Source organism: Pogoniulus pusillus, chromosome 29 (assembly GCF_015220805.1).
Source record: "Pogoniulus pusillus isolate bPogPus1 chromosome 29, bPogPus1.pri, whole genome shotgun sequence".
NCBI classification, from domain to species: Eukaryota; Metazoa; Chordata; class Aves; order Piciformes; family Lybiidae; genus Pogoniulus; species Pogoniulus pusillus.
The window spans coordinates 17,875,064-17,887,080 of NC_087292.1; the positions used below are offsets into that span (position 1 = coordinate 17,875,064).

Genomic DNA, 12,017 nt, shown 5'->3' on the forward strand with positions numbered 1-12,017 from the left:
TGGGAGCGAGGCCCCTGGACCTGTGCCCGGGGTGAGGCCCCTCAGTGGGCCCATCCTCCCCTGGGCTGAGCCCTCCCGGCAAGGAGGCTCCTCTGCAAGGCCACCAGCAGCACAGTCCCTCTCCCCTCGCTGGGTGCCAGAGCAGCCCTGCCCGTGCTCTGGCTGGGCCAGGAGCTGCTGCTTTGTCTCGGCTGAGGCCGGGGTGATGCAGGGAGGAGGTGGCTGCAGTGAGGGTCGGGAGGCAGGAGCACAGAGCACCAGCAGGGATGGGGTGGCACAGGAAGATCATCCTGAGAGGGTTCAGGGTTGGGGAAGGGGCACCTGTCCCGGGACCTGTGGTCATGGGCAGTACTGCAGGGCTGCACCAGCCCTGCCACCCCTCCAGCTGAAGCTGTGCCTTTCCCCAGGCTCTGCTATCTGCTTGCCTCATGCTCCTCATCCCTGTTTGCTTTCCCCCTCACCAGTCTCATTCCCACAAGCGTCGGCACTTTGGGACAACAGGAAAACACCATCTCCTGGTGAGGTTTGTGTTGTGCCGGGTGGGAACCTGAGTCAGCAGCACCCTGCAGAACAGCTGGTGGTGAGGATGGAGTACCAGTGAGGACAAGACATCCCCATGGCCCACAGCACTGCCAGAGCATCCCTGGGCACAGAGCTGCTCCCGGGCAGGCACTGCCCCAGTTGCATGAAGCTCTGCCAGGGAACAAACTTAGAGGCACCTTTGGGTTGATCGAAGCACAGGGATCTCCTCTGCTGGGAATGCTCTGCCCCACTGGGGTGATGCAGACAAAGTGGGGGACGTGGGGATGGACACTGTGTCCTGGTGAGGGTCTGGTCTCTGGTGTCCAGCTCCCAGGCAGGTAGGCTGTAGGCAGTGGGGCTCTGGGCAGAGGATCTCCTCCAGCTCTGCCCACACAACCTTGGTTCCCACTCAGGGCCTTCTAGGTCCGGTGGCATCAGCCCTTGGCTGGCTGAGCTCAGTGCCAACTGCTGGCACAACTGCAGGGTCCGGAGCACCAGGCCAGCCCCACAGCCTCGGGGCTGTCAGGGCGATGCCCCTCACTGTGGAGCAGCCCCAGGGCAGCCAAGCTATGTCATGCCCCAGCACAGCCACTTGCCTTCACGCCTGTGCTGGCACCTGGCACGGCGTGGGATCGAGCGTGTTTAGTAAACAAGGTGATGAAACAGTTAAGGCAGGAACGGAGGAGCCTGAGTGTGCGTTTCGTCACCGTGGGAAGGGAGTGAGTCGGCGGCTGAGGGGTCTGAGGGTGACTCACTGCCCTCTCAGCCATAAATAGGAGCCGAGCCCGCGGCACCCAGAGCAGAGCATTGGGACCCGGCGCAGCCACAGCCCTCTTGCCTCCACCACCATGGCCCTCATCCTGCTGGCCCCGCTCGCCGCGGGGCTGTTGGCCCTCTCCTGCTGCGCGGCCCCGCTGCAGAGCAAGCCGCAGGCAGTTGTCACCTTCCCGGGGGAGCTGCTCAGCAACTTGTCAGATGTGGAACTGGCGGAGGTGAGGGGGATGTGGCCCCACGGCACCCTCCTGCCACACGCTGCGGCGGGCTCCCGGGGCAGCAACGTGGGGCTGCACGCTGAGCTCGGGGCTTGCTGTTGTCCCTGTGCCCTCAGAGGTGCCCAGGCTGAGGTCAAGCACCTGAGTTCTGTAGTGCCCGGGACCGCCTGAGCCTCATCCCTTGCTCAGTTCCTCTGGCTGCCTTTCTCCTGCAGAATTACCTGCTGCGGTTTGGCTACACCACGGGGGCAGAGGCGCGGACGGGCAGCAAGCACATGTCTCTGGCCAAGGCACTGCGCAGGATGCAGAAGCAGCTGGGCCTGAAGGAGACAGGGGAGCTGGACGCTGGCACGCTGGAGGCCATGCGAGCCCCCCGCTGTGGCGTCCCCGACGTGGGAACCTTCCTCACCTTTGAGGGGGACCTCAAGTGGGACCACATGGACCTGACGTACCGGTGAGTCTCTGCGGTGGAAGACAGTCTCATACCCATGGGGCTGTGGTCCCCAGGGAATGGAGGTGGGTACCAGGGCCCAGGCAGGATGGCAGCCTCGGCCCAGCCCACTGGCCATGCCTTGGTGCTGCTGACACAGCTAGGTCTTGGCACAGACATAGCCAGGCCGGCACAGCAGCAGCATCTGCTCCCCAGAGACCAGCAGAGCATCTGAGCCCCGGGCTGGTGGTGGTGGCTGGCTGCTTTGCCTGATCCTGACAGCTCTGCCATCCTCTCCCGGGGTGGGACACATGCCCACTGTGCACCCAGGGCAGGGTCACTCCTGCATCACAAGTTACAACCTAGCAGTACTGACTGCCCACCTGCCCCTGCAGGGTGATGAACTACTCCCCTGACCTGGACCGTGCTGTCATCGACGATGCCTTCCAGAGGGCCTTCAAAGTGTGGAGCGATGTCACCCCCCTCACCTTCACCCAGATCTACAGTGGCGAGGCCGACATCATGATCATGTTTGGCAGCCAAGGTGATGCCCTGCCAGGAGACTGGGAGCCAGTTCAGCAGTGGGGAGATGGCTGGTGACACTCCCTGCCTATGGGTCCCACACCCCATGTCCCTTTGGCCATGTTTCCACATAGCCAAGGTCCCTCTGCCCCTCTGCATGCCAAGGTGTGCAGGGCTTACTTGTTCTTGTTCCCACAGAACATGGGGATGGGTACCCCTTCGATGGCAAGGATGGGCTCTTGGCCCATGCCTTTCCCCCTGGCCAGGGCATTCAGGGTGATGCCCACTTTGATGAGGATGAGCTCTGGACACTGGGAACTGGCATAGGTAAGGGCAGGGCCTGGCAGGTTGTGGGGAGCCAATGGTGCCCCTTCCAGCCCTGCTGCTGAGCCATTCCTCTGCCAAACAGTGGTGAAGACACGCCACGGGAATGCTAATGGGGCAGACTGCCACTTCCCCTTCGTCTTCGAGGGCCACTCATACTCGCGGTGCATCACAGAGGGGCGCACGGATGGGCTGCCCTGGTGCGCTACCACCGGCAGCTACGACCGGGACAAGAAATACGGCTTCTGCCCCAGCGAGCGTGAGTGCTGGCAGCCACGGCCGCAGCCCCTGCCCCGCCTACAGGCGCCCGGGGCCAACCTCCACCCCTTCTCACCCCACAGTCCTCTACACCACCGGTGGCAACGGTGATGGGTCCCCCTGTGTCTTCCCCTTCATCTTCGATGGCACCTCCTACGATGCCTGCACCACGGACGGGCGCTCCGATGGCTACCGCTGGTGTGCCACCACTGCCAACTTTGACCAGGACAAGAAGTATGGCTTCTGCCCCAACAGAGGTGTGAGCAAAGAAGGGGCTCTAGGGAGGGAGGGGGTGTGGAGCGGGCAATCCCCAGATGATTGGGCACCTGAGGGGCCCTGGGGCTGTCCTGGGTCTGGCTGGATGAGCCAGCGTCAGGGCCAGCCCCACTGATGCTGCACTGCAGACACGGCGGTGGTTGGTGGCAACTCCCAGGGAGATCCTTGTGTCTTCCCCTTCACCTTCCTCGGGCAGTCCTACAGCACCTGCACCAGCCAGGGCCGGCAGGATGGCAAGCTCTGGTGTGCCACCACCAGCAACTATGACACTGACAAGAAGTGGGGCTTCTGCCCAGACAGAGGTACTGGCACTCTCTGGCCCCACGCTCTCCACGGGGGTTGCAGTCTCTGGCCAGTGTGTCCCATCCTGCCAGGTGCTGAGGCTGGTGCTTTCCCCCAGGTTACAGCATCTTCCTGGTGGCTGCCCACGAGTTTGGGCACTCACTGGGGTTGGACCACTCCAGCGTGCGTGAGGCCCTGATGTATCCCATGTACAGCTACATCCAGGACTTCCAGCTGCACCCAGATGATGTCCAGGGCATCCAGTACCTCTATGGTGAGCAGCCACACTACAGCTGGGCATGCCAGGGGGGGCTGCAGTGCTGTGCCAGCCCCCATCCTCACATCCTCACTCTGTATTCCCTCAGGTCGTGGCTCTGGTCCTGAGCCCACTGCCCCTGCACCTGTGCCCACTGAGAAGCCCCAGCCTATGCCCACAGAGGCTGGCAGCACCTCCACCACTGAGGAGGAGGAGACGCCAGAGCCCACGGGTGAGCCCATTCCAGTGGACCCCAGCCGGGATGCCTGTGTGGAGAAGAACTTTGATGCCATCACAGAGATCAATGGGGAGCTGCATTTCTTCAAGGATGGGTGAGTGGCAGTGCCCAGCACCTCCTGCTCTGGTGACAAGGGGACATGGTGGGACAGTGCTGTGCTGGGGGCATGGGGGGGATATGATGCCATGCCAGGGGTGTGGGGAGACATGAAGCGAGGCTATTAGAACAGCTGACCTTCCCCACCAGGAAATACTGGACCCACCCATCCTTCTGGAAGACTGGCATCCAGGGCGCCTTCTCTGTGGCAGACACCTGGCCTGGCCTCCCGCTTGTCATCGATGCTGCCTTCCAGGACCTGCTCACCAAGAGGATCTTCTTCTTTGCTGGTGAGCTCTGCCCCTGCTGCCCTCAGCCCAAGTGCTACCAGCACGGCGAGGAGCCCAGTGCCACCAGTTCTGTGCCCTCGGAACTGGCTGACTCCTGTGCTCTGTCCTGCTGGCAGGCCGGCAGTTCTGGGTGTTCTCTGGCAAGACCATGCTGGGCCCGCGGGGCATCGAGAAGCTGGGCATTGGGAAAGGTGTGGGTCGCATCTCGGGGGCCCTGCAGCGGGGCCGCGGCAAAGTGCTGCTCTTCAGCGGGGAGAACTACTGGAGGTGAGTGGATACAGATGGCCATGGCAGAGCCTGCTGGATCCCCAGTGAGAGGCTGGCAGAGAGGCCTCCTGGCAGCCCCTGGCACCACTCCACTTTCCCCACAGGCTGGACGTGAAGGTTCAGAGGGTGGACAAGGGCTACCCCCGTGCCACCGATGATGTTTTCACCGGTGTCCCCCTTGATGCACACAATGTCTTCCTCTACCAAGGTGAGCAGGGGCTTGGTGGCTGAGGACTGTGTGGTCACCTATGGGCTGCCCTGAGCCTCTGGACAGGGGTTGATTGCACTGGTGCTGGGCTCAAAATGGTTCTGGATCAAGGCACATCACCGGTCGCTGCGAGTCCTTGTGGTGGAGCTGGCTGGGCCCTGTAAAGGGGCATCTGCCAGGCCCAGATTCCCATGTACCCACGCTGCTTGGGTGGCTGCTGGGCCAGCTCCTGGCACAGCCACCCTCCCGCTGACCTTTTGTTCTTTCTGCCACTCTCCTTGCCCAGACAAGTACCACTTCTGCCGGGGCAGCTTCTACTGGAGGATGACGCCACGCTACCAGGTGGATCGGGTGGGCTACGTCAAGTATGACATCCTGCAGTGCCCCGAGCACTGAGGGTCCCAACATCCACCCGGCTTTAGCCGACCGCTGCTCCCTGCCCGCCGCTCCCGGTCCCCAGGATTCTGCCCTGCAGCCTGACCCCCGGGACACCGGGAGGTATGTGGCCTCGTGGCTGTGGGGCAACAGCCGTCGAGGTCGGGGCTTTGCTGTCTCCCCAGCGGGAAGTCCCAGGGTGGCCCCTCGGGAGCTGCCGGGCCCTGGGAGCGCAGGCTGGGGAGCAGGACTCTCGCCGCAGCCGGCACCGTGCCACAGGTCCCGCTGCGCTGAGGCGTTTGCCTGGTGCAAATTGCAGGTGGATTTGGAACGAATTTGTCTTTGTGCTGAGCCAGCCGGGTCGCGCCGGGCCGGGCCGGGCCGAGCTCCGCGGTGTGCCGGGGCTCGGCCGGAGCGGGTGTCAGCTCGGCTCCTGCCCGAATGTTTTTAATAAAGATCTTTCGGACACGGCTCCGAGCGCTCCGTCAGCACCACAGCGCACCGCGGGCTCCCCCGGTCTGGAGGGAACCAGCGTCGACGGGGAGAGGGCCGCTGGGCTGCGGCCAATGTGCTTCTGCTGAGGGCTCTGGGATCCCTCGGGGCCGCCGGGTTCCGCCGGGAGGACATCCTCCGGTCCCGGCATTCCGGTCACCAGTCCCCAGTGCCCCTCCATCCTCCAAACCCATCCCGGCCCCAGCTCCCCTGTACCACACCGGCGCCCAGCTCCGCACCGGGGCGAGGGACGCGCAGTCGTCACAGGCTGGGGCGCGGCGGGTGGCCGAGCCCCCCCGGCTGCGGGCTGCACCCACCCACTCCGAGCCTCCCTGCCCCGGCCTGGCCCGGCCCAGCCCAGCCCAGCGCGGCCGAGGCCGGGGCCATGCCGGGACGCTGCCCGGGGCCGGGTGGGGCGGCCACAGCCGGGGGCTGTAATTAGCTGTAATTAGTGTCCGTGGCTCCGAGCAGGGCGGGGGTGGAGTGCGGACTTAGCTCGGCCCGGTTCGGTTCGTCGGGAGCCAGTCCTGGCTTCAACCCGTGAGACCACTGAACACGGACAGCTCCGTCGAGCCGAGCCCAGCCGAACCGAACCTTGCCGGACCAGCCCCGCCAGCTGTGCCCCCCGAGCCAGCTGTGCCAGTCGAGCCGTGCCAGTTGTGCCCGCCGAGCCGTGCCAGCCGAGCCGTGCCAGCCGTTTAGGGCGGGGGCGGCGCAGCGGGCGGTGCCGCGGGCACTAGGACCCCGGTCAGCGCCCGGCGGGGCCGCGCTCGGCGGCGCCGGGGCCCTGAGCCACTTGTGGAAGCGGCGGGGCCATGAGCCGGCGGTTCACCGTCACCGCGCCCGCCCGCCGCGCCGACCCGCCCGCCCGCGGCGGCGGAGGTGAGCGCCGGGCCACAGCCGGCGGGGGGAGCCGGGGGTGGGCTTCGGGAGGCACAGCGGTGGGGCACGCTCCGTGGGGCAGAGTCCGTCGGGGCAGGGGCGGTGGTGCAGGGTCGGTGAGCAAGGTCCGGTGGGGCAAGGTCCGCAGGGCAGGGTCCATGGGCGGGGGTCCATGAGATCCCCCGTGAAGCGAGGTCTGGCGCGGCAAGGTCGGGGGGGGGGCTGTGTGTGTGTGTGTGTCTGTGGGGCAGAACCAGTGGAGCAAGGTCCGTGAGTAGGGTCCGTGGAGTGGGGGCAGGGCCATCGGGGCGCCGTGGGGGAGTTGTGGTGTCCTGGGCCAGCGATCTGTCGTTCAGGATCCCCGGAAGCAGCAGGGACCCCCGGAGTGGGGCTGGCACAGGGCTGCAGCACGCAGGGAACAGGGGGTGCGAAGCGGAGTTTGGGACTCAGGCAGGACCCCACACTGCTGAGTACCCCCAGGGCTGCCCCTGGTCCTCGGGGAGCTCTGCTGCCCTGTCCCCAGCCCAGGGGCTGTTGGAGCTAGGCTCCTGCAGCACTGGCATTGGGGCAGAGTTGCAGTCACAGCTGGCACACTGAAGAGGGTGGTGGCAGGGTACAAGGCTGCTTGTGGCTCCACGGGGAGCCGTGGCGGAGGGTGGGCTGGGGGCTGTGGCTGATAGCATGAGGGTTTCAAGGCCAGGCTGTAGCCAGCCTTTGGCAACAGTGGCACACTGGGCTGTGGTGACTATGTGCTCTGGGGCCGACAGGCTGTCGCCTCGTAGTGCCCAGGGGAGCTGGTGGCAGGGCTGCGCCGTCACCAGAGCTGTATCGATCCCAGAAAGCCGGCCGGTAGGAGCGCCGCGCGGCACGGAGCTGTGACCTTGCGCCCTTGGGGAAGGGCGCTGGTGGGAGGCAGCAAACAGCCGGATGGACACCATGCACCCAGGCCCAGCTGTGCCCCTGCCAGTGGGCTATGATCTCTGGAGTGCCCTGCCTGGCATCCTGGCCGTGGAGGGATGGTTGGACCCAGTGGCAAGGGGGCACAGGGCCACCTGTCACTCTGTGGCATCCCAGGGCAGCTGGACCTGGTCCGTGGGCTGTGCCAGAGGCGGAGCAGTCGGTGCTGAGCTGGTGCTGTGGTCAGAGCCGGTGCCTCTCCAGGAATGGCTTTATCTGCTCGGCGGCAGATCTGCTTACATGGACTGCATGGAGCAGGCCTGGCTGGGGGGAGCTGGGTGGGCCATGCCTTGGGGACCGTGGCAGGGGAGGTGCAGGGACGGCTGAGCTGTGACCTTGTGCCCTTGCAGAGGACAGCCAGCAGCTCGGCCATGCTGGCTGCCGCCTCGAGACCCATTTTGCACTGTGGGTCGACCAGGGCTGTGGCCACTGCAGGATGCTCGAGGGTCGGAACAAGGTGCTGAGTGTTGGGGCATGCTGCTGCCGAGCCCCCGGCCTGCCTCATTTCGTGCCCTGTGCTGCTCCGTGGGCCCGGGTGCCATCTCCCGGGGGCGTCCATGGGGCTGGGGGCCGTGGAGCTGGGTGCTGTGGGGCTTGCATGAAGTTGAGGGTGGTAGAGCTGCCTGCGTTCTACCGGACAGGGACACCAGGACTTGGGCGGGTGCTCGGTGCCGTCTGATCCTTCCCAGCGTCGCGCGTGGGGCTGGCAGCGGCACTGGGGTGAGTCACGGAGGCTCGGGCACTAAAGGCGGGAGTGAGCGGGGGCTGCCGCTCGGTGCTTTGCTATGTATGGACCCTCTGTCCCGGCGCTGTGGCACCAGCCGGGCTCCGAGGGGTCCCGCTCCCGGCTGGTCCGGGCATGGCAGCAGGTTGCGGCTGGAGCGGAGGCTGTGCCCCGGTCCAAACGAGACGGGACAGAAGACCAGCGGGCGGCGCGGGGCTCGGCCGCCGCCAGGGGGCGCTGTCGGGACGGCCCGGCCCGGCCCCGCCCTGGAGCCTTTCAGTGGACCCGGCCGCTGCCGCCCCCCGCCGGGGGCTCCGCTCAGCAGCTGCGGCGTGGGGGTCATCGGGTGGGCATACCCTGCCACCCAGCTGGGCAGGTCCGGCCCCTTCATGGGCGCAGGGCCGCGCCCTCCCCCGGTCGTTGACAGTGGGGCTGGACCTTCCCGGTGCCCCGGGCTGCTGCCCTGACTCAGAGTGGGCACTGGGGCACCCCAGGAGCGGAGCCCCCGCGCCGTGTCCCGAGGCAGCCGGGCTCGGCGGCAGTCGCCATGGCAACCAACTGGTTAAGGAGCCTTTCTCGTTGCCACGGAAACCGGGCCTGGTGTCACCCCAGCCGCGACTTCTGATGCTGCAGGGGGCTCAGTTGCTCTCCCAGACCCACTGTGGGGCTATAGGCATGGCTGTAGGGGGGCAGCTGTGGCGTGGGCTGGCCCTGGGGGAAAGGCAGGTGCAGTGGGCACACCACTGCGGGCCCACTGTCCTGGGCAGCTGATGTGCATGTAGGGTGCTAGGACAGGGCCCTCACTCAAGACATCAGACACAGAGGGGCGCATGTAAAGGGCAGCAGGAGTGGCTCAGGCAGAGGGGCCAGCCTCCTCTGACCACCGGTTTGTGCCAGGCATGTTTGTGGGGGACAGGGTGCCCTTGAGAGTTGTCACTAAAAGCACCAAGGGGCTGCACTATGGAGGGTGTGTGGGACTGCTCCCGAGAGGACTGAGGCAGTTCAAACCCTAGGTGCTGCCTGCAGCACCTTCCCAAGGCCTTTCTCTGCCACCCAGCCCATCACGGAGTGCCAGGAGCTGGGGGTGCTTGCACAAGCTGTGCCCTGGACAGGGGCTGGCATGTGGGATGCAGGGCACTCCAGTGCCTCGGTAAGCTGCACTCCTGTGCCTGACCCTTCTGGGAGCAGCCAGTGATGCTGCGCAGCCACTCCTCAGCCAACGCTGTCCCTTCTGGCCCTTGCTCAGCCCCTGCATGCTGGGGGCACTGCAGCTGGCATGGGGCTGCTTGGGGGCTCCTTGTCTGCCATGCCTGGGAACAGGGCCTGGTGCAAGGAGGTGATGTCTGTGGCTGCCTGCTGGTGGCAAGACATCTGGGCAGGGCAGCCAGGGACGCTGAGCCAGCTGCAAGCAGAGCTGGGCTGTTGTGATTCAGCAGCTCATGTCCTCCTGTCCTGCCCCACTGCCGTCCTTTGGTGCTTGGCACCTTGAGCAGCTTTATCAGCTTATCATGGCTCCACTTCTAGCCCTACAGGACACTGTCCTGATGTAGCTTGTCACAGGTCCCAGCTGACACCCATGTCACCTCCAGGCTCTGGTTTTGTCCTGGCGCTGGTGGCAGGGCTCTGCCTCGTTTTGATAGGGACAAGCAAGACCCTCTAACCCACTGAGATGCTGCAGCACACGCTGTCCACAGGCTCACGGGTCTGGGATTGGCAGCACAGACCCGTGTGGGGCACACTGGGATGGATACACATCCTCCAGTACAGCCCCAAAGCCCTGGTCTGACCTCATGCCATGGAGACCCCCAGCAGTGCGAGGATCACTGTGCAGAGGCAGGCCAGGGGCTCTCCTGTGCCTGGGTATGTGTTGGGCAGGCTACTGGCAGTACCTGAGATCACTGCAGAGATGCAGCATACTGAGTGACATCTCTGCCATGTGGCCACCCTTGCCTCCTGGGTGGCCTGCTGCCAGGCTGCCCGCTCCCTGCCCTCAGGAGGTTTCCCAGCACCTGCAGCACGTGTCTCGCTCCGGGGAGGTTTGATCGCTGCAGTGCCAGGACAGGACAGGTCTGCGCGGCAGCTGAAAAGGCACCTGCCTGGGGAGAGGCTGCAAGCACACTTCTCTCCACCTGGGCCCTGCCAACGTGATGGGTGCAGGGGGGGGGGTCTGAGTCATGCCTATGAGACTCTGGGGTCTGTGGTGGCACAGGTTGATTTACAGAGGTGTTCCACGTCCCAGGCAGGCTGTGGCTCCTGGGGAGCTCACACAGCTCAGCAGTCTCCATCCCTGGGCGGGTGTGGAGGCGTTGAGCGGGGATGGTCCAGCTGTGCCATGCCAAGCCTTCGGCCTGACAGAGGAGCTGTGCAGCTCTCCCTCATCATTCCTGGGCAGCCTCTTGCGGTTAAGTGGGGCACTGATGCCATGCCTGGCCTCATGCCAGGATCCTGTCTGCACCCAAACAGCTGATCCCTCTCCTATACCCAGGGAAAGCTGCCTGCCTCCATTCCCAGCTCCTTTGCCCATGCCCATGTCTGTAGCCTCAGTGCTAGACCCCTTTCCTGGCACCCTGAGTGCTGCAGGTACTGCCCAAGCCATGCCAAGCCTCTCTGTTTCTGGCATGCTGGGGCCAGGGTCAGGTCGGTGCTGTGTTGGAGCGTCAATGCCCCTTGGTCTGGCTGTGCCCTGGGGACACCCTCAGTGTGCCCTGCCACGCTGATGGGACTTTGTGTGCGGGCTGAGGATGCAGTGGACAGCGCAGCCCCCGTGCACGGCTGGCAAATTGCAGACCCCTTGCACGGCTGGCAAATCCCAGCCCCTGAAATGGAGCCATAATCCCGGGATTAGGGGATTAGTGGTCTTTCACGTGTTCCCTCCCCCCATCTGCTTGAGCAGGAAAATCCCTCCTGGGTGAGCCCACGCGCCGTGGCCTCCTGTGCAAAGATCACCCTCTTGGCCCTCGCCAGCCGGCTGGCCTCTGGCCCCCTGCCCCTCTGCCTGCTCACAGCTTCTGCAGGTGGAGGGTCCCTGCAGCTCCCCGGGGAGGCAGGCTTTGCCCATTGCCTACTGCCTGCATCCCAGGTTGTGCAGGCTTCGTGCAAGGGCCAGCCCTGGGAGCCAGCCAGGCCCTTGCTCAAGCCCTGACACCACTTGAGACCAAGGGATGCAGGGACGAGGGCATGGAGGGCCTGGGCAGAGACAGGGGTCTGGGGGCTGAACATGTGGAGTATGGCAGCACACTGCCCCCTGAGCTGCAAGCCTGCAGGCTGCCTGGCGTCACTGGTGGTGGAGCCAGGGCTGTGCCAGGTGTGGCTCCCAGGGGATGCGAGTCACCGGGGGCCTGGCTGCAGCAGGCAGGGGCAAGGGCTGCTGGGGAGGCGATCCGAGCCTCCCGCCCCGCGGGGCCAGGCCCGGGGAGCCTCGGCGCTGCAGAGCCGCTGGCCCCGGCCCAGAAGAAAGTAAACAATTAATTACAGCCGCTGAGAATTAACGGGAGCCGGCGGGCTTAGCGATTTCACCTGCTCCGAGGAGACGCCGGAGCTGCAGCCGGCCCCGGGACCCTCCCGGGTCGAGAGGAGCTGCCGGCAGTCCACGCCTGCAGCGGCCCGGCGCCCAGCGACCCTGCCCC

At 65.5% G+C, this 12,017-nt stretch overlaps 2 protein-coding genes across 3 annotated transcripts in view; both read left to right on the plus strand.

Moving 5' to 3' along the window:
* Window positions 1-1,188: 1,188 nt before the first annotated feature.
* Window positions 1,189-5,808, plus strand: MMP9 (matrix metallopeptidase 9). Its single transcript, XM_064167776.1, has 13 exons — window positions 1,189-1,514; window positions 1,730-1,968; window positions 2,340-2,488; window positions 2,665-2,793; window positions 2,876-3,049; window positions 3,132-3,305; window positions 3,453-3,626; window positions 3,725-3,880; window positions 3,972-4,194; window positions 4,347-4,486; window positions 4,603-4,753; window positions 4,858-4,961; window positions 5,248-5,808. Exons 1-13 carry the CDS (start codon window positions 1,371-1,373, stop codon window positions 5,355-5,357), a joined length of 2,067 nt encoding a protein of 688 aa, XP_064023846.1. The 5' UTR covers window positions 1,189-1,370; the 3' UTR covers window positions 5,358-5,808.
* Window positions 5,809-6,628: 820 nt separating this feature from the next.
* Window positions 6,629-12,017, plus strand: part of SLC12A5 (solute carrier family 12 member 5) — a 30,344-nt gene continuing 24,955 nt past the window's right edge. For both annotated transcript variants that reach the window (XM_064167992.1, XM_064167994.1), the window contains exon 1: window positions 6,629-6,710. In XM_064167992.1, coding sequence (XP_064024062.1) covers window positions 6,644-6,710 — 67 coding nt within the window. In that variant the 5' untranslated portion in view covers window positions 6,629-6,643. The remainder of the gene's footprint in view (window positions 6,711-12,017) is intronic.